This window comes from Peromyscus maniculatus, chromosome 12 (genome assembly GCF_049852395.1).
Source record: "Peromyscus maniculatus bairdii isolate BWxNUB_F1_BW_parent chromosome 12, HU_Pman_BW_mat_3.1, whole genome shotgun sequence".
Classification (NCBI taxonomy): domain Eukaryota; kingdom Metazoa; phylum Chordata; class Mammalia; order Rodentia; family Cricetidae; genus Peromyscus; species Peromyscus maniculatus.
In genome coordinates, this window is record NC_134863.1 from 13,459,263 (window position 1) to 13,483,147 (window position 23,885).

The following is a 23,885-nucleotide window of genomic DNA, read 5'->3' on the forward strand; positions in this document are numbered from 1 at the left end:
CACCCCACCCCACCCCCAACACTGATTCTTTATACATGCCCAATGAGATTTCATTGTACTTTCATGTATTTAAGTTAACTCGAGAGGATATATTAATGAGACCATGGGGAGGTTTGTTGATAATGTTCTCCCGAGGCTCTACCTGACCTCACTGAAGAGTGGTTAAGAGCTCAGGCCGCACCAGTCCCGTTGGCAGGGGCGTGGGTGAGCCAGCCCCGGAGTTGTGAGCATGGGAGAGCCGCCCCCCTTGCCATCTGCCACGAGGCATCATGGGCGGGAGAGAGATTTATATATATATACACATACACTATTAGGAATCAAGAAGCAAATGACCACAAGGTCAGATATTAAAAAATGGAAACAATCTGTTATGCACAGCCTCATGGCGTTGTTGTTTCTAAAATAGAGACAAAATGGATTCTCCCCTCACGCTGGAGAGCAAACCCAGGGCCCTGCATGTGACAGGCAAGCATCCCTCCACCGACTCTCAACCCAACAACTGAAATGGACACTTCATAGAAATTACAAACTAACCAAAAAGGCCAAAAACTTTGAAAAGAAATGGAAAAAAAGTCATCTTTTTCTAAACAAAAGTTGCCAGATCAAGATGTTTCATGAGTAGAATTTATCCTATCTAAAAGCAACAACAACAACAAAACTCAGTATATTTTCTTTCATTTTGTCAAATAGTAAAAGCCGCCAGCTTTCCAGTCCATTCTTTGTGGGAAAAAAACCACAAAAACACAAGCCAGCTTTCTGCTGAAACCGCCAGACAGTATAAAAGTGTAGTGACTCCCGTGTAGACACAGTTGAACGGAATGGGATGAGGTGCAGGAATTCGATGAGGTAGGCTGGGGGACAGCTGGAACTGGGCAAGGTGGTGCATTCACCCTTGCGGGGGTGGGGTGGGACAGGAGATCAGCGGCTCGAAGCCACAGTTAGTGAGACCAGCTTGGGCTACCTGAGACCCTGTCTCAAAGAATCACAAGCAAAACAAAGGCAGAGCTGGATTTCCAGTTGACTGATAAAACAGCAGATAACTCAATAAATTACTTTGGGAAACTGGCTCTTCACTTGGAAAAATAATAAAGTTAGATCAAGATAAATCCCCTGTAAAATAGTTATGAACAACCCCCAGCAAAACCAGCAACTAAAAATTAGTGTAAGGAAAACATTTTTACAGTCTTGAATGAAGAGGCTTTTTCCTTAGCATGGCATTAAAGGCCACGCGCCCCCCCCCCAAAAAAAATCACATATTCAGTTTTTATTTATTTGTTTCATTTTCTTGAGACAGGGTCTACCTACGTAGCCCAGACTGCCTGAAACCTCTGGAATCCTACCCCCTCAGGCTCTCAGGTGCTACGATTAGAGGCAGGAGCCACCATTCAAGGATTAAGAAAACATTATCTTTATGCTTAAAAATCCAGCACCAATTTGGTCTAAGAGAATGCTGTGACGGTTAAATTGCATACATCATTTCCTACTGTAATTCCAGTTATCAGGGGCTTTAGCTTTCAGACAGACTCTAAGGCTCCTTATTCAGCCCGTCCCAGGAAGTGAGCCGTCTTCGGTGGCTTCTAACGGCACTTATTCGGAGATTACGTCTCACAGCAAAGGTAAAGGATGTGAACTCCCCATCCGCCGCCCCCGTGTGTGTCTGCCACGACCCCTCCATTACACAGCCCAGTGGTGGCTCCTTCCTTTCCTTTAAGGGAAATTGGACAGAACCGAAGAGATGGTATGCGGTGACTCCCAACACCTCAGAAAAGCTTCTGCCGGATGGAAGGTGCTGGGCCTGGTGCCAGCTCGTGCCGGTTTTGAGTGAACGCAAGGGGGCCCCTCCCCAGGAGCCACTAGCCACGCCCACTACACCAGGGAGCAGAACAGAACTGGCTCACCCACCTGATTCTCCCCACTGAGACAGTTTATACACAAAACAAGCCATGTGTTTAGAGAAGAAAAAGCGGGGGAGGGCAGCTGTCCCGTGTCTGGTGTCCGGTGTCTTCAGGCCCCACTTGGTCATGTACTAATCCTGAATGATGATTGTGAATGAGGGCAACAAGCGGGAAACATACCATTCACGTTTCTTCTGAGAGTTATGAGTCAAACCACACTGACTGATAACCTACTAAATATCAGGCAGTGTGCTGTTTAGACTCAGACACTGGGGCCTTTTCCTTTTAAAACTTCCTTTCAATAAAGTATGTCTGAATTATGGACAAAGGTGGGAATGTGTATCTACTCAAGAATAATCCAGGTGTCATCTGTATTAAACAAGGGACACTCATGAATGTTGTCTGAAACAGCCACGGGGTTTCTCTGTGTAGTTCTGGCTGTCCCGGAACTTGCTCTGTAGACCAGGCTGGCCTTGAACTGCCTCTCTGCCTGCCGAGGGCTGGGATTAAAGGTGTGCACCACCACTGCCAGACCAACAACTTTTATTTTTATAAAACGGACCTCGAGTGAAAGCATCGGGAAGCGAGCGGCTCTTGTTCTCTGTGGCAGGACACTTACCATGTTTGAGAGCACACGTTCAGAGCTTGGATCGGTGTCAATCTCCCACTGGAAAAGCTTTCACTCGAATAATAATCACCCACGGAGACAGAATGCAAATAACCACTTTTGCCCTTACTCAACATGGCCGAGTAGCTGAGCTGCCTGGAGGAGCCCAGCCTGGGGGAGCCTCAGGACACCGAGCTACTTACAGCGAAGGGGTGGTAGGGGGCACTGGGGGGGACCCCACGGGGCCCTGCTGGTGGAGGAAGCACGGACAGTCCTGTTGAAAAGATGCCAAGTGCACTGAGGTTCAACCCTGGGATTAGATTGGCTTGTTGCTGGGGACAGAAACGAAGAAAAAAGATGAGGGAGAGAAGCCCAGAGAGGCCAGGCCGGCCGTGGCCACTCCCCACCTCCTGTCTGCACAGCACCAGTGTTTCCCTGTCTGTCCCGCCCCGGTACCTGGACTTCCTCACCTTGTACTGGGCGTGGACAACAAACCTCACCCTCTCAACCTAACTCTGACATTCCCTCAAAGCTTCCCCGTCCCCCTTGGGTGTAGCTACGCATCTGACTGTGGTCAGCCACGCCTTCACCAGCTGCTTTCCTGCTGAGCCCCGGCTGCTACCCACCATTCCTGCTCCCTCCACACCCTGCGCCCTTTCACCTCTGGACTCCGGTGCCCTATCATTGGTCCTTCCTGCTCCCCTGTCCAGGTGTCTCCCCGACCCCCTCCCAGTTGACATGGCCTTTTCTAGGCTCTCCTAACACTCCTATTCCCTCAAAGATACAAGACAGAATCACGGGCTCAGTGGCTCACTTCTGCCTCACTTCCCGGGGTCAGTGGCCATGTTATTTAGAGCTGTATTCAATATCTGACACACAGTACTCCATATTAACATTTGCTGGATGAGAACAAACACCAGTGTTTTCTAACCACCCAAGGACGGGTCAGAACCTTCAAGATCTCCTTCCTTATTTCACATTTCTACCTAGCATCCTCACCAGGGCTGGAGGCAGAGAAATGCAGTCCCTGTGCTGGCCTGTGCCCAGCCTGCCTCAATCCTTCTCTGTGGGTCAAGTCACTCTAGAAAAATGTCCCTTTTTGTAAAAATGGAGAACAGCAAGCCTGGATCCTTCACCATCACCTCACGCTGTATGTTAAGAGCTGGTGATTGTGTGATTTCTCTCACAGAGAGAGCATGGACTTGGCACAGGTGTCTAAGGGACATGTGCTGAAATGGTGATGTGTAGGGCACCTACACCCCTTCTGAGCACATCCAGGTGTTCACGGACAGAGATGTTTAGCAAAGACAGAGTCCCCAGGAGAATGAGACGGCCAGAAGAAAATGCCACCACGCTGCTCACTCAGGATGCTCTGCCTCTGCCCATCCTGGCCCACAATTACTGTGTGGTAGGCAGTCATGGGGGGGGGGGGGGGGTTCCAGAGGTGGGGGATGGGACGCTGACCCGGGGAAGAACCGTGCAGCGTTGCTGAGGGAGGCGGGGCGGCAACACAGATCGCCGCCAGGTCAGTGTTTACTCCTCTGTGAGATGTGAGTGTGGGGCATGGGAAGAAGAGGAAGGGTCCAATGGAGCCTAGAGGTCAGTGAGGTTGATAACTGTGGGGGCTGAACTGTGGCCCATGACGGCTGGTCAGAGGACCCTTTCCAGTCTCAGAAGATGATAGTGAAAAATGAAAGATTTCACTCTTCTGAGATGAGCCTGGACTTTGCTGACGGGGAAACAATTTTAAACAATTAATAAGGCGAGAATTAAGGAACAGGAAGAATGTGCTAGAGAGCGCTCAAGTGGGTGACAGCATTTACTAGGCCAACTACAAGCGCCAACCAGCAAGCAAGAGATGCCAATCAGGAGTTAGCCCCTGCCTTCCTCCCACCAGCCACTCAGAAATGCCTGCTTCAGATAGACTTTCCCCCCAAACAGCCCAGACTAGACATGGTCTCTCTACCCTATGACGCCATCTGTTTTAACCCTGAATAATTAACTCCAGGCCTTACCTATGCTACACACATATTACCACAGAGGTAAACCTCCAGCCCAGTCTTTTAAATATATAAAGGAGATAGGGTTTCACTATGCACCCCCAGCTGGCTTAGAACTCATTATGTAGACCACGCTGGCCTCGAACTTACAGACATCTACCTGCCTCTGTCTCTCCAGTTCTGAGATTAAAGGTGTGTGTCACCAGGCCTGGCTAAAGTATATACTTGGGATTTTAAAGAAAGAGAGGACACAATATTACACAAAGTTTAGAAAACAGGGGAACCCACTTTCCTGGACCCGTAATTTTTATTCTCATATCACAGCATCCAGCCCTGTTGACCCACATTACTGTGTGTGTGTGTGTGTGTGTGTGTGTTTGTGTGTGTGTGTGTGTAGCCCAGCTTTGAAACCTTCCTGTTCCAATATATGTGATCATGAGCATCACCCCACTTTGCGGTCTGGAAGGTAAGATTTTACTGGCTCATGCTCATCTGTGTTTACCAGATTAAAGACATCTTTAATCCTAGGAAGTCGGACGCTCTTCCCATCTGCCCTAAGGCACCTCCTCCTCAGCTGAAGGACAGCTATCCTTACAGAGCTCGGGTCCTGCCTTAGCTGTCGGAAAGCCAAGCGAAGGAAGGGCTGGGCACTTACATTAACGGCCAGCATATCGTTTTCGAAGGCCTCTCGCAGCTTCTTCATGATCTCTATCTCAGCATTGGCGCATGCATCAATGGCGCCCTTCACCGTGATGGTTCTCTCAGGGTTATAGATGCTCAAATCCTGCAAGCTGGCCAATGAGGAAAAGATGGGAAGAATAAAATTCCAGACCACAAACACATCCTGGTAAAGACTTGATTTTTTTTTCCTAACACTGTAGCATAGAATCCTGCTATCTAGTCGCAAGTCTTACTAGTGATTAGTACTATGAACCTTGGCTTCACGAATGCTAGAAAATGTTGTGGAATAATCTTTTTGTACACTGTGAAGATATGTTATTCTGATTTGTTTACTAAAAAGCTGAATGGCCAATAGTTAGGCAATATTTTCAGGCACATAGGATGCTGGGAAGAAGAGAGGAGTCACCAGCCAGACAGAGAAGAAGTAGAAAAAGTAAAAAAACATAGATTAAAAGATATGGGTTAGGACTGGAGAAATGGCTCCGAAGTTAAGAGCACTGGCTGTTCTTCCAGAGGTCCTGAGTTCAATTCCCAGCAACCACATGGTGGCTCACAGCCATCTGTTATGAGATGTGGTGCCCTCTTCTGGCCTGAGTTACACATGCAGACAGAACACTGTATACTTAATAAATAATTTTTTTTTTTTAAAAAAGATATGGGTTAATTTAAGTTATAAAAACTAGTTAGAAACAAGCCTAAGCTATCGGTCAAGCTTTCATAATTAATAAGTTTCTGTGAGGTTATTTGGGAGCTGGCTGGTGGGACAGAAAATTCTGACTACAGGAAAGCCTTCTACCTCTGAGCTATGTCCCTAGCCCCAAGTCTTACTTTGTATTTTGAGAAAGGTCTCACTAAAGCTCTCCTTGAGTTCACTGTGCGGCCAAGGCCAGCCTTGGACTTTTGCTTCAGCTGCCTCTTCTCCCAAGAGCCTGGATTACAAGCTTGTGCCGCAGAACTGACCGGATTTTTTTTTTATCTTAACAATTTCATGGTGCTGGGGATGGAGCCCAGGGCCCCCCTCTTGCTGGTCAGTGCTCTGGTGGGCTATAGAGCCAACCCTATGGACCTGCTTCCTGCTGCTCAGAGTATGGCACGGCTGAGCATTTCCACTCTGGAGAAAAGTAGAGGCTAGGAAGACTCAATCAGTCGCTCCTGAACATAAGTAGTCTGAAGGGGGAGCTTACGATGAGATGGTGATCTTGGTCCCTGTGTCATGTTCAATTTTCTTCAAATTTCTGCCTTCTTTGCCAATCAGTCTTCCAACCAAGCCATTGTGGGCCAAGATTTTCAGAGGCACCTCCTCAGCTCTAAAAAAGAGAAAGTAGATTCACCACTTAGAACAGACGCTGCGTTGTCTCTGGGCGTCGTTATCTTCACTTCTTACAAATGGAAACCCATTTTTTAAGGTTCTTTCCCACTCTTAGCTAATAAATCCTGACTGAAATGAGCCACACAGTGGTAACTCTACTTCCAGTTTCTACTCACTAGTAGCCAGGTGGCAGTGAGTGCGTCCAGATGCAGGCCAGTGGGAACTACACTAAAAAATAGAATCCCATAGAATCTAGCAATCCCACTTCTGGGTATGTATCAAAAAGGAATCAAAACCATGACTATTTGCAAACCGACATTCACAGCAATATCATCAAGAAGCAGTCAAGGCACAGCAGTATAATCCAGATTGGGGGGTGGACATTTTATGTGCTACAGTGTGGAAGAACTTGAGGGCTGAGATAAACCAGTCACAGGAAGACAGATCCATGTGACCCACTCATAGCAAGTATTAAAGGCAGCGGTTCTCAACCTTCCTAATGCTGCGGACCTTTAATGCAGTTCCTCATGTTGTGGTGACCCCCAACCACCATTATATTCTTTTTTTTTTTTTTGGTTTTTCGAGACAGGGTTTCTCTGTGTAGTTGTATGAGTGTTTTGCCTGCATTACAGAAGAGGGCATCAGACCTCATTACAGACGGTTGTGAGCTGCCATGTGGTTGCTGGGAATTGAACTCATGACCTCTGGAAGAGCAGTCAGTGCTCTTAACCGCTGAGCCATCTCTCTAGCCCCCCATAAAATTATTTTTGTTGCTACCCTATAACTAATTTTGCTATTGTCATGAATATCTGGTTATAGAGGACACCTGACATGTGACTGTGAAACGGGTGTTTGACCCCAGGAGGCTGTGACCGACAGGTTGAGAACCATTGGTCTAAGTAACCCAATTGGTGAGAACAGCGAGACGAGACTAGAAAGTCAGAAGCTGTTGAATGGGCCAAGGGAGGTTCAGGTTTGTAACCTGAGAAAATTCTGGACATGTATTTTATAACAGTGTGAATGAATACATTGTTATGTGTATTTTACCACAATTCTTCCAAACATTTAAAAAGGCACACAACGTGACAGCCTTCCTTTCAAGTTTGGGATATCTTCCTGTGGTGATACAAGGTCTGAGATACTGTAAGGAAAGCAAAGCAAACATCCCAGATCATTGAGTCCAAGGTTCCAGCGACCTCGGAGCTTTTCTAACTTAGGGCTCTGTGTTATTTGACAATACGTTTCTCACTACTTACGCCACTTGTATTTTCTACTAATTGAGAGCGGAAGTGTCTGAGAGGCACATCATTGCAAGGCACCCAAATCAACAATATGGTAGAGGCTGTCCCAGGATGCACCCCTCAGAGGGCAGAGGAGCCTGTCTGCCTTGCTCTCTGCGCATCCCCAGTGCATACAGCCACATCCAGCACACTTGGCAAATTAAAGGAAGCTTAGTGTCTTATCGTGTATCATGTGCCTTGTCCTCGCCCCCTCTGGTCCTGTCCTCCCGGGACCCTCGAGTCACTCCCTGCGTCCCCGAGTCTTGGATGAGTCTCGTGTGCAGGCTGATTTCTCACCGCCATGATTACTCCTGCTCATAGCTGTAGCTTCTACACGAAGCTCAGTGCTCGGCCCAGGGCAGCTGCTCAGAAAAACTCAGACATTCAAACTCTATCGTGGTTCTGTCCGACATCTTAAAATCCCCATCTGCACACCCATCTTGTGGCCATTTTATAAGTGGCGTAAAACTAATCAAAAGAACCAAGGGGGGTGTTATTTGTAAAAGCCTCAATAATTTAGATCAAAGAAGGGTTCCCTCAAATTAAAGCCATGACATTTAGGGGGCTTCAAACAGTTGCAAGTAAAGTAAATACCTGATAACTGTCAGGTGAGATGGGAGAACAGATCTGTAACGTTGATCTTTTTAGAACACTTTAGTCTTGGTTCCGCACATCACATCTGCTATTATTTGCCAAATGAGTTTGATATTCAACGTTTCTCTATAAAGCTGCCACCACTGCCCACAGATTTTGAAGACTGACAGTCTTTTTTAAAACTACAGATAAATTTAAGTAAAACCTAAGCTGCTGGGTACACTTGTGAAGGACTTTTCTTTTTCTTTTTCTTTTTTTTTTTGAAACAGAGTTTCTCAGTGTGGCCCTGGTTGTCCTAGAACTCTCTGTAGACTAGAACGGCCTTGAACTCAGAGACACCTGCCCTGCCTCTGGAGTGCTGGGGTCAAAGGTGTGCATCACCACCACCCAGCTATTTTTCTTAATTATATGAAGTGGGAAGATCCACCTTTAACCCTTTAATCCACCTTTAATCTGGGCCACAACTTCTGCCAGCAGCCTGTAGAAAGGACTGGAAGAAGGAAGCTCCTGCTTTTGCTGGCCAGTCCACTCCTTCACTGGCATCAGAGTGTACCTCTTTGGGATCCCATCTACTGAAGACCATCTGAGACATGTAGCCTCATGGGCCAAACAAGTGCTGGACTCTTGGATTTCTTATTAGTGGACAGCCACTGCTGGACTAGCTAGACCACATAGGTCACAGCCTGTAGGCCACTCTCATAAATTCCCTTTCTCCCCATCTCTCTCTCTCTACACACACACACACACACACACACACACACACACACAAATATATACACAGACACATATATACATATATGAACATATACATTTATATGAACATAAATTCATATATGTGGAGGTCTTGTATGTGTATATATATAACATACATATTCTAGTTGTATGTAGTGTATACATTACATACACATTCTATTTATATATAATGTTCATGTGTATGAATATATGTATATATACATATGTAAATTCATTCTATCAGTTCTGTTCCTCTAGAGAACCCTGAGTAATACAAACATGATCCTCTCTACCTTTATTGAATAACACACTTAAGAGCTTTTTAACATTTTTTTTCATTCTTCTCTCACATATTACATCCCAACCACCATTTCTTCTCCCTCCCCCTCTTCCCCCTCTCCTCCAGATTCCCCACCCCCCCCACCCCACCCACCACCCACCCCCATCTTCCCTCAGAAAAGAGCAGGCCTCCCAGGGACACCAACCAAGCACAGCATAATATGCTACTATAAAACCATGCATATACTATCACAGCTGGACAAGGCACCCAGGAGGAGGAAGAGAGTCCATAAGTAGGCAGAAGAGTCAGGGACTGCCCCCACTCCCACTGTTAGGAATCCTACAAAAACACCAAGCTACTTAGTCATAACACACACGCAGAGGACCTGGGTCAGACCCTACAGGCTCCCTGGCCTCTGTGAGCCCCCATCCATCCTAGACAGGTGATTCTGTGTGCTGTGTTCTGGCGGAGCTTTTTAACATACTTCTTAATCTTACAGCACTGCACGAACTTACAGTTTGGTCTCATCAGCCTCTTTCTGCATAATTTCAAGAATCATGCGGCACGCTTCAGATGTCCCTTCTGGGGTGGCATGGATGGTGACAGGCTTCTCTGCAGCCCCAGAGTTCTCCTTTCTGTGGATGTCTACCCTATAGGGAAAGAATCAGGAGCCATAGCAAAGCAATGCCCAACAGGGCCTTGGACGCAAGAAAGCACAGCCCCGGCCAACACAGTGAGGAGAGCGGAAATGCCATCAGCACACTTGCAGCTCAGGCTGCTCTCCGAGGGGCCGGTATGCAAGGGGGCTTGGACCAAATGTAAGCCCCCCGCAGCTCCGGTCAGAAGGGGGCCGTTCTGACAGGAGTGGTGCAGGACCAAGGCACCCAGACAACCTGCTACTAAAGCCAGCTTGGCTAATGAAGTATTTTGTGCAGCCTTCAAATGTCTAGAGAAGTGAAGAGCAACATGAGAAGGGAGCAGCCCAACAGAGCAGTGCTGACCTCTGCCATACATGAATCCGAATTCCAACACCAAACTCGAGCAAGCTTTGTGTATCGGAGCGTGGGCAGAGGGACAGAGAGACAGAGGGACAAAGGTCTGCCTCTCTGCCTTCCTAAGGTTCTGGTTTCCTTTCTGTTGGCAGTCTGCCTTCCTCCAGGCTCTGTCCACTTTCAGAGTCTCGTAACTGATGGCAGCCCCTTCCACTTCACTGTTAGAAAGAACCCAGTCTTCAACCTCTTTCTCAAACTGGGACCCACACTTCGAGAACTAATGTCGCTTCGCTGAAACGTAAGCCACCTTACACAATTTTTGCAATCAGAACAGAGACATAAAAATTACTTTATAATGCTGAGATAAAAGGTGTGCGCCACCACACCCAGCTAGACTACAACTTCTTACTTCAGCATTTCCCTCCAGGGAATATGCACGCTGGGTCTTAACCATCAGTGTCTGGGGGCGGGGTGGGGGGTGGGGTGGGGTGGGGGGTGTCCTCTGCAGGTTACAGGACATTCACTCAGGACTGGAGTAAGACACACCAGCTCAGGTAAGAGTATTTGCTAGCAATCTGGTGCTTTGCAACGTCAGTTCATTTGATCTGCCCAATTGTGTGCTTTCTCACAACGATCCTGGTAAAACACAGTGGCTTCCTTTTTCACAGAAGCAACTGATACTCAAAGAGATGAACTAGTTCATAAAAACCTGAACACACGTCACTGTTTTCAAGTCTTACGTCTTCATTACAGTGTGCTGTGGTCTTAACGGTCACATAAAAATCAACAATTGTACAAATCATTTTGCCCACTGGCTGCTACCTCCAGTTCAGCCTTCTTACACAGAAAGCCAGACACAAAGCCAGATACTTGCTTGTTCGATGTAGCAGTGACCCACAGCTTCTACAGAAAACAACCTAGATGGTCTAAAGAATGGCTAACCCAAGGCTGACTCAGTAGAAGGTAAGAGCTCACACCAGAGCATCCTATGACCAGGGCTCCTCTCAGCCACTGTGGAACCAGACCTGCTCACAGAACGCCAGTGAAAGGGACCATCCTTCCTGGAGGTCCTCAGTCTTCTCTTCATGGACTCAGCCTTTCAGGGAATGATGATTACGTCATCAGCATGACCACTCACCACAGCCCCCACCTGAGGTGAGTCTAGCCAGTCTATCGGGAGAAGAGCTGCTCCATATGACAAAGCCTTCCACTATAGCAACAAGTGCTCCGAGCATGGCGGAGACAGGATGCAGGCGACCCCTCAGAAGGAAGCAAAGGAAGCCCTGGCGGCACGTACCGGGACTGGGTCTGTTTAGTGATGTTCTTGATGGTCAAGCCCTCCTTTCCGATGATGGCACCAACAAACTGGGTGGGGACCAGGATCCGCAGCGGGAAATCAATCTGTCTGGCCTGAGAAGAGCTCCCGGGGCTGTGGCCTTGTTCCCGGGAGGAGTGGTCCCCACGCTGGACTCGCTGAGGGGGCGGAGGAGAGCTCACCTCTTCATCGGGGATGTAGGAAATCTTGAAGGAGTAGTTCTCAAACTGATGCCCACTCAGCTTCTCAATGGCTCTGAAACACAGCGGGGTAGGAAGGCTTAGCGGAGAGTACAGGAAAGCCTGGGTGTCTGGAGGAGGGGCTGACTCACTTTGCTCACTAGCCACTTATGTGGTGCCTGTGCCAAGCACCAAGGATGCAGAGACAAATCCCGTCTCACCCCTGGAGTCTCAGGGGACGATCTTTCCGCATCTAGGTCTAGGTGACTAAGGCACAATTCTGCGGTTTGCATCCCCATCCCCAACCTCACCCCCCCCCCCCCCCCCGAGACTAAACTCCTCTCACCAAAAACTCTAAGTAGGGGTCCAAGAGAATTGCTTTCTAACTGTAACACGTCTTCATGATTATCTTAATCATATCACAAATTTAAATACATTCGAGAAATTCAGAAACCCATAAACACAAATGAGGGAAGCTATAGAATGGATAGTTCCTTGTCCTTATTATGCATTGTTTACTAAAACGTATTAAAAATGGATATTCTATTTCTGGTCCTTAAAACTCAGTTAACATGCTAAACATTTTCCATCATCAAATATTTTTATAGAATCCATTGCCCACTCCACTGGACACAACTGTAAACGAGGTCAGCCTTCTCCACTGGACACAACTGTAAACGAGGTCAGCCTTCTCCACTGGACACAACTGTAAACGAGGTCAGCCTTCTCCACTGGACACAACTGTAAACGAGGTCAGCCTTCTCCCGGTTCGCTGTAACCTTTGCTACTGAGCCTCCCTAAGCTTGGACATTAGGCCCAGTCTCTTGAAAAATCACATTACCCTGGGTACCTCTGAAGTTACAGCTCTTCCTCAGGGGCAAACGCCTAGAGACCAGACTGCCCAGTGTCCGGCTGGTAACGTCTCAGTATTCACTATTCTCTAGCAGATAGGGTGTGTCTGCCCTCAGTCCTCAAGGTTACAGATTATCTACAAATAACCATTATAAACAACAAGATCTACCTCTGTGTTTCCAAAACTGTACATGAAGTGGGAGAATGCCTTACATGTTTCTGCAGCCATCCTACTGGGTAACACTGAGGGTTTGCGAATTCATTCCAAAACAGAACCTTCTGAATTCAATGAAGGCAAGCGGGTAACGTGTAGATCCAGCCACGTGGCACTGGGCTATGGCTAGGATGGGCAGAGGTGGCATGGCCTGGCCAAGCTTCACAGCAGATGAGCCCGTACGTTTAGCAATGACCAATTATTTACCTTCCTGAGCCTGTCGGTAGGAAAATGGGTACACTATGTCTCCACACGTGCTGAGAACTGCAACAGCAATGAGGTAATTACCTTGGAATGGGTATAGCCTGGGCTACACACAGCCAGGAAGTACGACTACCCGTTATACTTCTAAGTTCACCGGCCTATGAGGCACTTCAAGGACCTCCTACCAACAGAAACTTCTTAGCTAGGCATGGCAGGACATGGCTATAATCCCCCCACCTCAAGCCCAAAAGATTTAAAAAAAAAAAATCTTGTTTTTTGTTATTGTTTAAAAAACTTTTAGAAGTAAACTCTAATCATTATTGAAGCAACAGAGTAATGAACGGAATAAGAGTAGAGAGTCCAAGTCCGGCACATGGGTGGAATATTCCCAGACAATTAAGCCTGCTGTTGTCGCTGAGGTGAATCCTTTTTAAAATATCGTACACATTAAAAACTACTGCTTTAGTCTCCATTCAGTGAGTGTGGACAGAAGGCTGTGCACACTCCTTGTGGAGAACGAGCATGCTCCAGGTAAAGAGGCTCCAGGTAAAGAGGCCCCAGGAAGCTCGTCAAAGTGAGCCCATGGGTGCGGTATCATAACCGCTGGTATCCTTCCCTTCCTGCTGATGCCAAGTTCAACACTGTTCAACACGGAGTCCCCTGGATGATCACCCAACAGCCTGGGACGAGCTCCCTGGGGTTGCACAGACATGGATACCCTGGAGTTGTCCTGGCATGCCCAAGAGGATGTGGACTGGCTGGCACCTGTCTTCTCAGGAAGGGTTTCCAGGAGCAGGACTCAAAGGAAACCAGAGACAAGCCCGAATACACGTTCAAGGAGGCAAACCCAGACCCACTTACATCTTTGCTTCCTCTCTGGTCGCATAGGTGACGTTGACAACAGCGGTTTCTGTATCTGTATTGACTGGGGGAGAAATGAAAATCGCATCATCATTTAAAAAGAGCTATCCCCCTCCAGCCCGGGGAAGGCTAACTTCAGGGGGAAACCCTTAACCAGAGTCATGTGCACCTCTGTTTACTATCATTATAGAATCTGTAAATCAAATGTATACCACACTCTGTAATCAGTTGCACCTATAAAACGGTGCCCTGAATTTCCCTTATTTTTTTTAAAGATTTATTTATTTATTAAGTATACAGTGTTCTGCCTGCATGTACGCCTGCAGGCCAGAAGAGGGCACCAGATCTCATTGCGGATGGTTGTGAGCCACCACGTGGTTGCTGGGAATTGAATCAGGACCATCTGGCAGGACAACCAGTGCCCTTAACCACTGAGCCATCTCTCCAGCCGGAATTTTACTTACTTTATAAACATACAATAATAGTAAGGAAAGTCAACCATATATATCTGTGGCATGCAGTGTGTGTGTGTGTGTGTGTGTGTGTGTGTGTGTGTTTCCATCCATCCATCCATCAACCCATTCATCTATGATAACAACAGGAGACTGAGGCAGGACAGGAAGCCTGGGTTATACAGCAAGTCCCTATCTCTAAACAGACACAGACATGTAGACAGAGAGACAGACAGACACAGACACAGACACACACACACACACACACACACAATTCATTCAAAGGGCATGATTGATGAAGCTTGCTTTAACCCAGAAAACATAAATGTTTACACAAAAACCAAGAATGACTAAATTGGATCCTCTATTCAAAACAAGACGTTGTGGAATTTCAAGTCAACAGCAGTAAAAAAAAAAAAAATTCTGGAAAGTCACAATAAAGCTCCCTTTCAAAGTAGCAATACTCCTTCTTAAACTTCAGGGGTTCTAGGACCATCCCCGTTGTAACATTATTAAAATGTAAAGAAATGTGACTCTGAGATTCTCAAAGGAATCTGGCATCCCCCAAACATTAAAGACTCTAAGATAAAACCATATTTTGCCCAGTAATTTCAAAGCAGCTTCAGACTTGATGGGGGAGATGCTGGGGGACCAGTAGGAAGGAGGTGCACAGTCAGCAGTAGCTATCAGCACAATGATTGACACATCATCAGCACCGATCCCGGCCCTGGCCTCTGCCCTGGTGCACTCAGGCTGCTCCTAATGGTTCTTACTCACAGATGCCCACAGAGCAAGCGGGGGTATATCACCGTCCTCACTCAGTGTCAGTGCTAAGTCAGAGGCTTCCAGTCTGCAGCTTTCTAGACCGACAGAGAAGGCTGCAGATGCAGACTCCCAGAAAAGGCATCCTCTAGGAATCCCGGATCCTGCGATTTTGCTCTCGCTTTTCACTAACAGTCTCTGCCCTTCAAAGATATGTCTTCTGCAAGTCACGTTGTCCTTAATTCTAGAGGAAGCTGAGCTCCATTTAAATAATTTACTTCATTGCTCATGAAAGCCATGTTCCTAAGACTTTACTGACAGGCTCTACTGGATCAAAATCACCCAAGAAACACGACAAATGAGCAGCTCGGTGGCTTGCTCTGTGCCTCAAGGTGCTGGAAGTTGGGCAGTCTCCAGTGCTCAGGTGCCAAAGGGCAGCCTGCTGCCCCAGGGCCCTTGAACATCTTCTCAGGTAGCACCATCCTGAATCGATTTCATGGTTACAGCTGCTAATCTGTCTCCCTCTCTCCAAATCTGGGATTCCAGGTATGGGCCACCACACCCAGACCAGCACTTTGTTTTTACAACTTTTTTTTTTCCAAGTTCCCACCTGCTACTACTAGAATGTCTTCCTTTCAACGACAAGGAAGTGAAAACTGAGAACAGAGTTCATAGAAAGCATTTTTCCTTCCGAGTGCTTTTCTTTCAACTCTGAGCATGGGCAAGCAGTTATGAGAAACAGAGAAATGTTCTTAATAATCGTGGAGGGGAGCATACCCACGTAATTGCTGTTTCAAAATGAGTATGCTTAGTACACTGACAGACTGGACCATCTGTAAGAAATCGGATTCTATATGATCTTTCCCTAAGGACTTTGTGATCCTTTACACTTGTCTACAAAATACATCAACAGGTTTCCGCTGAGTGATGTGACCATTCGACGCTATAGGAAGGGTAGAAATCACACTTATTTTACGTAAGTGGAGACGGAATCGGTGCGGTTCAGTTGGTGAGGCTGAGCGACTGTCCACGGGTTCACAGGCAGGGGGCGATCAGGGCCAATGTAAACGCCACCTTTACCATACTTTGGCGTCTTCATTGTCAGTGTCCTGTGATCCACCTTTCCAAGACTCCTACAGAGCTATACAGGACATCAGCTTCAGGTGTCCTTTTGGTTCCCCTTAAAAATCAGTGCTTTGGTCCTTAGCCAATAAAAATGAGTAGCATGAGAGAAGGAATATTTCCTGGGCATATGCAGTGCTGTTCCTGTGATGGTGGGCCTCAGATCTGAGTGCACACAAAACCACTCAGAGATTCTTGATTCAACCATAAGCCATTCCCTCCACCCCTGTAGTAGGAATGGTCGAGGAAATGGACTCAAACCAGTTGCCAAGGCATGGGACATAACGTACTTCCTTATGAGCCGACCTGGAGTCTGCCTGAGGGCCTAGCAACAGACGCTGTCAGAGGTCCTGATCATGACCAGCCAGTGAGGGATGACCACACAATGCCACCAGGTTGGGACACAGCGTGGGTGCTGGGAGGAGGGTATATAAGGCCTTCCCCGTTATTGAATAAATGAGTTTGCTGTTTGCCTTCAACTGACTCCCAGTGTCTGTGTCATTGATGCTGTGCCTTCTCGATCCCTCCCTGCAAGGGAGCCGTTAAAATCCAGCAACACACCCTGAGTCTCTGCATGTTTGTGGTGAACCCTAGGAACCTACATTTTCATAAGTGTCTCAAGACTCCTGGCAGGGAAAATCTACCTCATAGTAAACAGATGTTAGGTTGTGTCCTCACCTCCTAGTGAGCTGGAGTTAGTTAAGTAACAGCAGTGTTAACTATTCTCAGATGAATTAAGCTTGTCCCATCCGAACTATGTTTATCCAGAGCTTATGCATGCAGGTGCCTGAATGCTGGGTGAGGTGGCCACACCTCCAATCCCAGCACTCGGAGGCAGAGGCAGGCAGGCCTCTATATGAGTTTAAAGCCAGCCTGGTATATATATATATATTGAGTGCCAGGTCAACCAGGGCTACACAAAGACACCCTGAAAGAATATTCCTTGCTGGGCGGTGGTGGCTCACGCCTTTAATCCTAGCACTCAGGAGGCAGAGGCAGGTGGATCTCTGTGAGTTCGAGGCCAGCCTGGGCTACCAAGTGAGTTCCAGGAAAGGTGCAAAGCTACACAGAGAAACCCTGTGTCAAAAAATCAAAAAAAAAAAAAAAAAAAAAAAAAAAAAAAAAAAAAGCCGGGCGTTGGTGGCGCACGCCTTTAATCCCAGCACTCGGGAGGCAGAGCCAAGCGGATCTCTGTGAGTTCGAGGCCAGCCTGGGCTACCAAGTGAGCTCCAGGAAAGGCGCAAAGCTACACAGAGAAACCCTGTCTCGAAAAACCAAAAAAAAAAAAAAAAAAAAAAAAAAAAGAATATTCCTTGAACTGAACTATATAGATATATAGAGATGACAGATGCCTCTGACAGGCAGCTGTACAAACAGACACTAGCGGAAGAACATGTCAAAAGCGTTGGGACTTACTACTTCTCCCTGATGACCCCAACCTGTAAGAAATATGATGCCCTCTCCAACATTCAGTGAGCTAACCTCCTCGTGTGTTTAACCTCCTCGCTCATTACCTTGTTCCACATTCTCCACTGTCCCACACTCAGCCAACAGTCCATCCAATACCTGTAAAGGAACAGCAAGAAAAGATCATAAAAAAGACACTGATTTGCCTCCGCAAGTGAAACACATTAAAACAGAGACATAGGAATAGTGTAAATAAGTTGGCATTTCAGGTCTTCCATAAGAACTCTACACATCTAAGAATTCAGGACTTTTTGCTGATTGCTTCCCAACAGCCTATTCAATAAGATGACACCACACAATTTTGGAGTCTGGTAACTGAACAGTTATACTCATCTGATGACTCAAAACCATGCTATTGAAATGAAAAGCAGACTAGAAGACAGAGCTCATTTTTCTTTAGGGGATTTAACAATTCTTCCTTTGGCCTCCTTATTTATTCAAGTAATAGACTGTGTAGACTTTTCCATAGTAAAAAACTGTTCTTGAGGATGGAGAGATCCCAGCACCCACATGGCAACTTATAACCACCTGTAACTCCAGTTCTGGGGGATCAAATGACTTCTTCTGGCCTCGTGTGTTACTGAACACATGTGGTGTACAAAGACCCACACAGACACACACACACACACACACACACACACACATAAAAATAATAAATCTTTTTAAAAATTTGTTCTTTTGCTTTGTTTTGTTTTGTTCTGAGGCAGGTTTCTCTATGTAACTTTGGAGCCTTTCCTAGAACTCACTCTGTAGAACAGGTTGGCCTCGAACTCAGAGATCCGCCTGCCTCTGTCTTCCGAGTGCTGGGATTAAAGGTGTGTGCCACCATCACCTGGCAAAAGTTTGCTTTTTTAAAAAAAAGATTTATTTTTGAGATAGGGTCTGGCCGTCCTGGAAATCCCTACATAGACCAGGCTAGCCTCAAACTCAAGAGATCAGCCTATCTCAGTCTCCTAAGCACTGGAATTAAAGTCACACACCACTATACACCACAATGCCTGGTTATTTTGTGTGTGTGTGTGTGTGTGTGTGTGTGTGTGTGTGTGTGTGTGAGAGAGAGAGAGAGAGAGAGAGAGAGAGAGAGGGGCATGCGCTTGCAGAGGCCAGAGGTATTGGATCTGGGGTCATAGGTAAGCCACTCAATTTGACTATTGGAAATGGAACTTGGGTCCCCTGCAAAGGCAGCTCTTCAGCCTCGTCCTGTTTCTTCTTCCGCTTTTAAAGACAAAGATAAAACAGCTTTTTTTTGAGGCTGGTCTGGTATCCTGTGGGTTAGGGCAGTTTGTTCCTAACAGTGGGGCCACTCCTTGCATCCTACTGTATTTAAGATAGCAATCTTAGACTTGGAGTGCCCTGCAGATATATCTTTAATGGTTACTCATGGCAACTAACTCAGAACAAAAACAAACAAACAAACAAATCTACTCCGACAAAGGACTTTCTGTTTCCATAGGTTTCCCGGTGCCTCAGCCAATCAGAATGGGGAACAACAAAAATCGTTCATCAGATCATACGCTAAGAATCACAAAGGGGTGCACACTTTGTCCCCTGGCTGGTGTGCAGGTGTTTGTGGTGTGGTACCTGAGGGAGAAGACTGTGAGAGGCCAGAGGGCACCTGGCTGGGGAGGGAGAAGCAAACAACCTCTAAATCGCACTGTGTGCCCAGCCCTGGAGAGGAAGGACAGGACCCAGAGGTGTGGGGGACACGTCTCAAGGTCTCTGAGTCCTAAAGCAAAAGGAAGCTAAGGCAAGGAGGTGTCTGGAGTCCCGGCTTACCTCCCACTGCAGGTGAGGCGGGATGTTCCGAATCTGGATTTTTCTGCTCCTGTAAAGACAAGAGCAGTCTAGAACATTTTCTCCATCCACTCCAACTTCAGCAAATAACAAAATCAGACAGAAGATCATAAACCAAGTTCACTGTCCAACTATATGCACCAACCCCCCCCCCCCACACACACACACACACACACAGAGAACATTCCTACAGTGGATAGCAGGCTCCGGGTTTTAAGGTTTTAATTACCTTGGGAGGAAAAAAAAAATCCACAAATCGCAACAAGTTAAAGAAGCTACAATTTAAATACAGATTTACATTTCCAATTTCCTACTAAAGAAGTCAGAAGATGAACCACCATATATTGTTTTTATGATTATTCTCTCAAAACATACATGCTTGCAACTGATCCTACCCCCAGGTTCAAACACACTGGGTAAGGTCACAAATACTATGGGCTTAAACAAAATCAGATTTTGTTTCATGTCAAATTTCATTTAAAAATTTATTTCCAGAAGGTAATTTATTTGCAGTTCGAAATTAAAACATCATAACAATTTTCCATCTCCCGCTCCTCGCTGGAAGCAACTTGTTTCTGCATATCTTCAGTTTCATGTAAAAATACAGACTTACGTCTCTTACAGAAGCACCGGTACGTTCTCCAGTCTGTACCTTGTTTTTTCACCTGATAGTAACACACTGACAATCTTCCTGTCTTAGAAAGCTTCCTTGTCTGTTTCCTACCCCATGAATGTCTGGCATTTATTTCATCTAGCCACTTTCCTTATCGTGAGTATTTAAACTCTCCCCTCTCCCCTCCCCCTCTCTCCTCCCCTCCTCCTCTCCCCTCCCCCTTCCCCCTCCCCTCTCCCTCTTCCTCTCTAAATTCAGAGGCCTTTCTTAAGACACCCTGAAAGTCCGAAGGCTCTAAATGATTTAGGTATCTTCTTCTGTGTTTGTTTTTGTTTTTCAAGACAGGGTCTCTCTATATGTAGCCCTGGCTGTCCTGGAACTTGCTCTGACCTCAGACTCATACAGATCCTCCTGCCTCTGCCCTCCGAGTGCTGGAATTAAAGGTTTGTGCCGCTCAGCTCTTCTTCTGCCTTTTTTTTTTTTTTTTATGTAAACGATTACAAAGAAAATGTAATTAAAATTACACAGAAAATAAGCCAGGTATGGCGATCTAGGTTTCTTATACTAACAATCATAAGACAGGAGGATCATAAGTTCAAAGCCAGCCTGGGAAGAAAGGCATCATGGTCTTTCTATTCTCATCTGCTGAGACCCTATTAAACCCTGGGAAGACCCACCAGTGTACAGAAGTGCAGTTTTCATTGAACTCCGATTCCATCAACACTCATTTGCGGGGAATGCTGGAGGAGGGATGTGGTCCCCATCCCTTTTCCCTTCTTTCTGGTGCTCGTATTTCCAAACAGTGTTTGTACACGGCCACATGCATCCCCATGGCTTCAACCTTGGCAACAGCCTTGGAGGAACAAAGAAGTACAGACTACGAGAAGGAAAACCAGTGAAGCGAGCAGCTCATCTCTTCCCTGCACGTGCAGGTTTGAGAAAGTGCCCGAGGAGGCCAGAGGCCAGCCTCAGGTGTGTTCCGGCAGACTCCGGGAGCCGAGAGACAAGGTCTTGCAGCAGCCTGGGGCTCCCCAAGGCTACTAGGTACACTAGGTTGGCTGGTGCAGGGGTCACACGCATGAGCTGCCGTGTAGTCTTTAAAGTGTGAATGCGCTGTGCTAATGGCTAGTACGGGTGAGGATGTAAAACCTCACATCTCATGGCCGCACGGAAAAAGCAGCAAGAATCAAGAGCCACTTTGTTGTCTCCAGGTCCTAAAGCCTGGCTTAGCGCACTCTTTGGCCCCTGTTCTTCATAAAGAGGCAGGCCTACGGTGGCTGCACAGAAATTTCCTACAGACGGTGCACCAAACCCATCTGTAGAAAAGTCATCGGAATTTAAGAAGATAGAGTATGTCTAAAAAAAAAAAAAGTTTGTTGTTTCCAAATATAAATATTGACTCTAACTGCTAACCAAAGATATAGCCCACAGACAGCAACTTATTCATGAGCTCAAGGATATCCGAACAAACATAGCTACTGCACAGTGAGTATCTATCAGCACGTGATAAATAAGTTATATATATATATATATAGTCTTATATATATATATAGTTATATAGTTATATAGTTATATACATAGTCATATATAGTTATATATAAATAAGCACAGTTATAACAGACAGCTGTTAGGGAACTCTCTAAGGCATGTCGTTACAGAAAACCAGTTACTAATTAAGTTGATCCTGGTTTTGTAAATTATTTGTATGTATATGTGTACATGGGGGTGTGTGTGCACTATGTGTGGGTGCCCATGAAGGCCAGAATCAGACCCCCTAGAACTGGAGTTACAGGTGGTTGGGAGCCAGCCACCAAGGGTGCTAGGAACTGAACTCAATCCTCTTACAGGAGCAGTTCATGCTCTCAGCCATGGAACCACATCACCAGGCCCCCGGACGCAGACCATAACATAGGCTGTTATTATGGTTGGCTTGTATCTACTATGTAGCCAAGGATGGCCTTGAACTTGTGGAGACAGATTCTCCTTTCTCAGCCCCTCAGCTACTATAAGAGTTTTAATTGTTGATCTTTGTTTTTAAACAAGTAAGACAGGGCTAGAAACACAGCTCAGCAATCCAGAGCACCGAAGAGTAGGTCTGTACACATGTATACGTGCAGGAAACTCACTGACGACGGCCGAGCAAGGCACTGATCTATGAGTACAGCAGAATGGCGCTCGGAGCCATGTTATTGCTTCATCCCCTCAGCAGAACAGTAGTGTTTGGTTTTCTCCTAGGTCCACGGTCTATGCAGTCTCCGTGCCTTGGCCACCCAGGCAGTGTAGGGCTGGGGTTCCATCTCACAGAGTGGGCCCGAAACCTAATCGGGTGGTGGCTGGCCACTCCCACGAGCTTTGTACCACCACTGCACCAGTGTGTGTGGCAGGCAGGCCGCCACGGAAGACAGAAGAGATTGCAGCTGGGTCTGTTCGCCTTTCTCCTTAGGGAGCATGCGGAGTGCCATCCGGCACCGTGACTGCTAGTCAGTCAGGTGAAGGTTGTTCTATGTAGGCGTCAGCCCAACTTCTTCGTGTTCCGTGAGTTATGCAGGGGCTGTCTTCAGCAATATGGCTTTAGCATCCGTTTGTAGGGAGCCACCCATGGCTTGGGTTGTTTAGGGGTTTCCATGGGACCCCTTTGGCCAACACCTTGATTAAAAGTTACCCATTTCCTGCACTGGAGGTTTTGTTGAGTGAGAAGAGATGTTTGGCGGGGCCCTGCATTTAACGATTCCATTTAGATTTCTTTCGCATATGGACATATTTTAAGAAGCTTTTACTTGCTGGGTGGTGGTGGCACACGACTTTAATCCCAGCATTCCAGAGGCAGAGGCAGGCGGATCTACAGTTACAGGACAGTCAGGGTTACATAGGGAAACCCTGTCATTTAAAAGAGAGAGAGAGAAGCTTTTACTTTATTGGATTTCCATATGAACCCTCAAATGACCCTCAGTTGAGTGGTCCCTCCCCATACTCCTCCCCCATGGCCCCCTTCTTTTCCTCTCTTCTGGTTTGATCCTCCTGTTCCAGTCCACGATCACACTGCATCCCCCAGCCTCTCCTCACCCACCCATAACTATCTTTTGTATTTTTCTTCCCTGGGGAGATTCTTCCTTCTCCACTAGTCCCTTACTCTATACCTGGACTCTGTGGTTAAATGGTGGGAATGTAAACTTGTACACCCACTATGGAAATCAGTGTGGCAATTCCACAGGAAGCGGGAATAGACCTACCTCAAGATACAGTTATACCACTCTTGGACATACACCCAAAGGACTATCCATTCTACTACAGACACTTTCTCAACCATATTCATTGCTGCTCTATTCATCATAGCCAGAAAACTGGAATCAGCCTAGATCTCCATCAACAGACAGAGAAAGACAATGTGGTACATTTATTTACACAATGGACTACTACTCAGCTATTAAACCGAAATCATGAAAGTCACAGGTAATCATGAAAGTTCTGATGTAACCCAGACCCTAAACGACAAATATGGTTATACATTTGCTTACATGTGGATGTTAGCTGTTAAGTCTTTGATAAGCAGGGTATAATCGACATAACTGTCATTTTAGTCAATATGTAAGATTTATTCATTAAAAGCATACCAGAACTTGCTAAGTAAAGAGGGAACAGGACTGCGTCAGCCAACACTCATATCTCCTGCTCTATTACTG

At 46.5% G+C, this 23,885-nt stretch overlaps 1 protein-coding gene across 4 annotated transcripts in view; it reads right to left on the bottom strand.

Moving 5' to 3' along the window:
- Igf2bp2 (insulin like growth factor 2 mRNA binding protein 2) overlaps nucleotides 1-23,885 on the bottom strand; it is a 120,642-nt gene that overhangs the window by 16,197 nt on the left and 80,560 nt on the right. For 2 of the 4 annotated variants that reach the window (XM_076548607.1, XM_076548609.1), the window contains exons 3-10: nucleotides 19,575-19,623; nucleotides 17,846-17,897; nucleotides 13,996-14,059; nucleotides 11,668-11,940; nucleotides 9,894-10,028; nucleotides 6,368-6,490; nucleotides 5,158-5,293; nucleotides 2,706-2,834 (exon numbers count right to left, since the gene is read on the bottom strand). In XM_076548607.1, coding sequence (XP_076404722.1) covers nucleotides 2,706-2,834; nucleotides 5,158-5,293; nucleotides 6,368-6,490; nucleotides 9,894-10,028; nucleotides 11,668-11,940; nucleotides 13,996-14,059; nucleotides 17,846-17,897; nucleotides 19,575-19,623 — 961 coding nt within the window. The remainder of the gene's footprint in view (nucleotides 1-2,705; nucleotides 2,835-5,157; nucleotides 5,294-6,367; nucleotides 6,491-9,893; nucleotides 10,029-11,667; nucleotides 11,941-13,995; nucleotides 14,060-17,845; nucleotides 17,898-19,574; nucleotides 19,624-23,885) is intronic. The other 2 variants (XM_076548608.1, XM_076548610.1) reach the window with 1 other exon arrangement.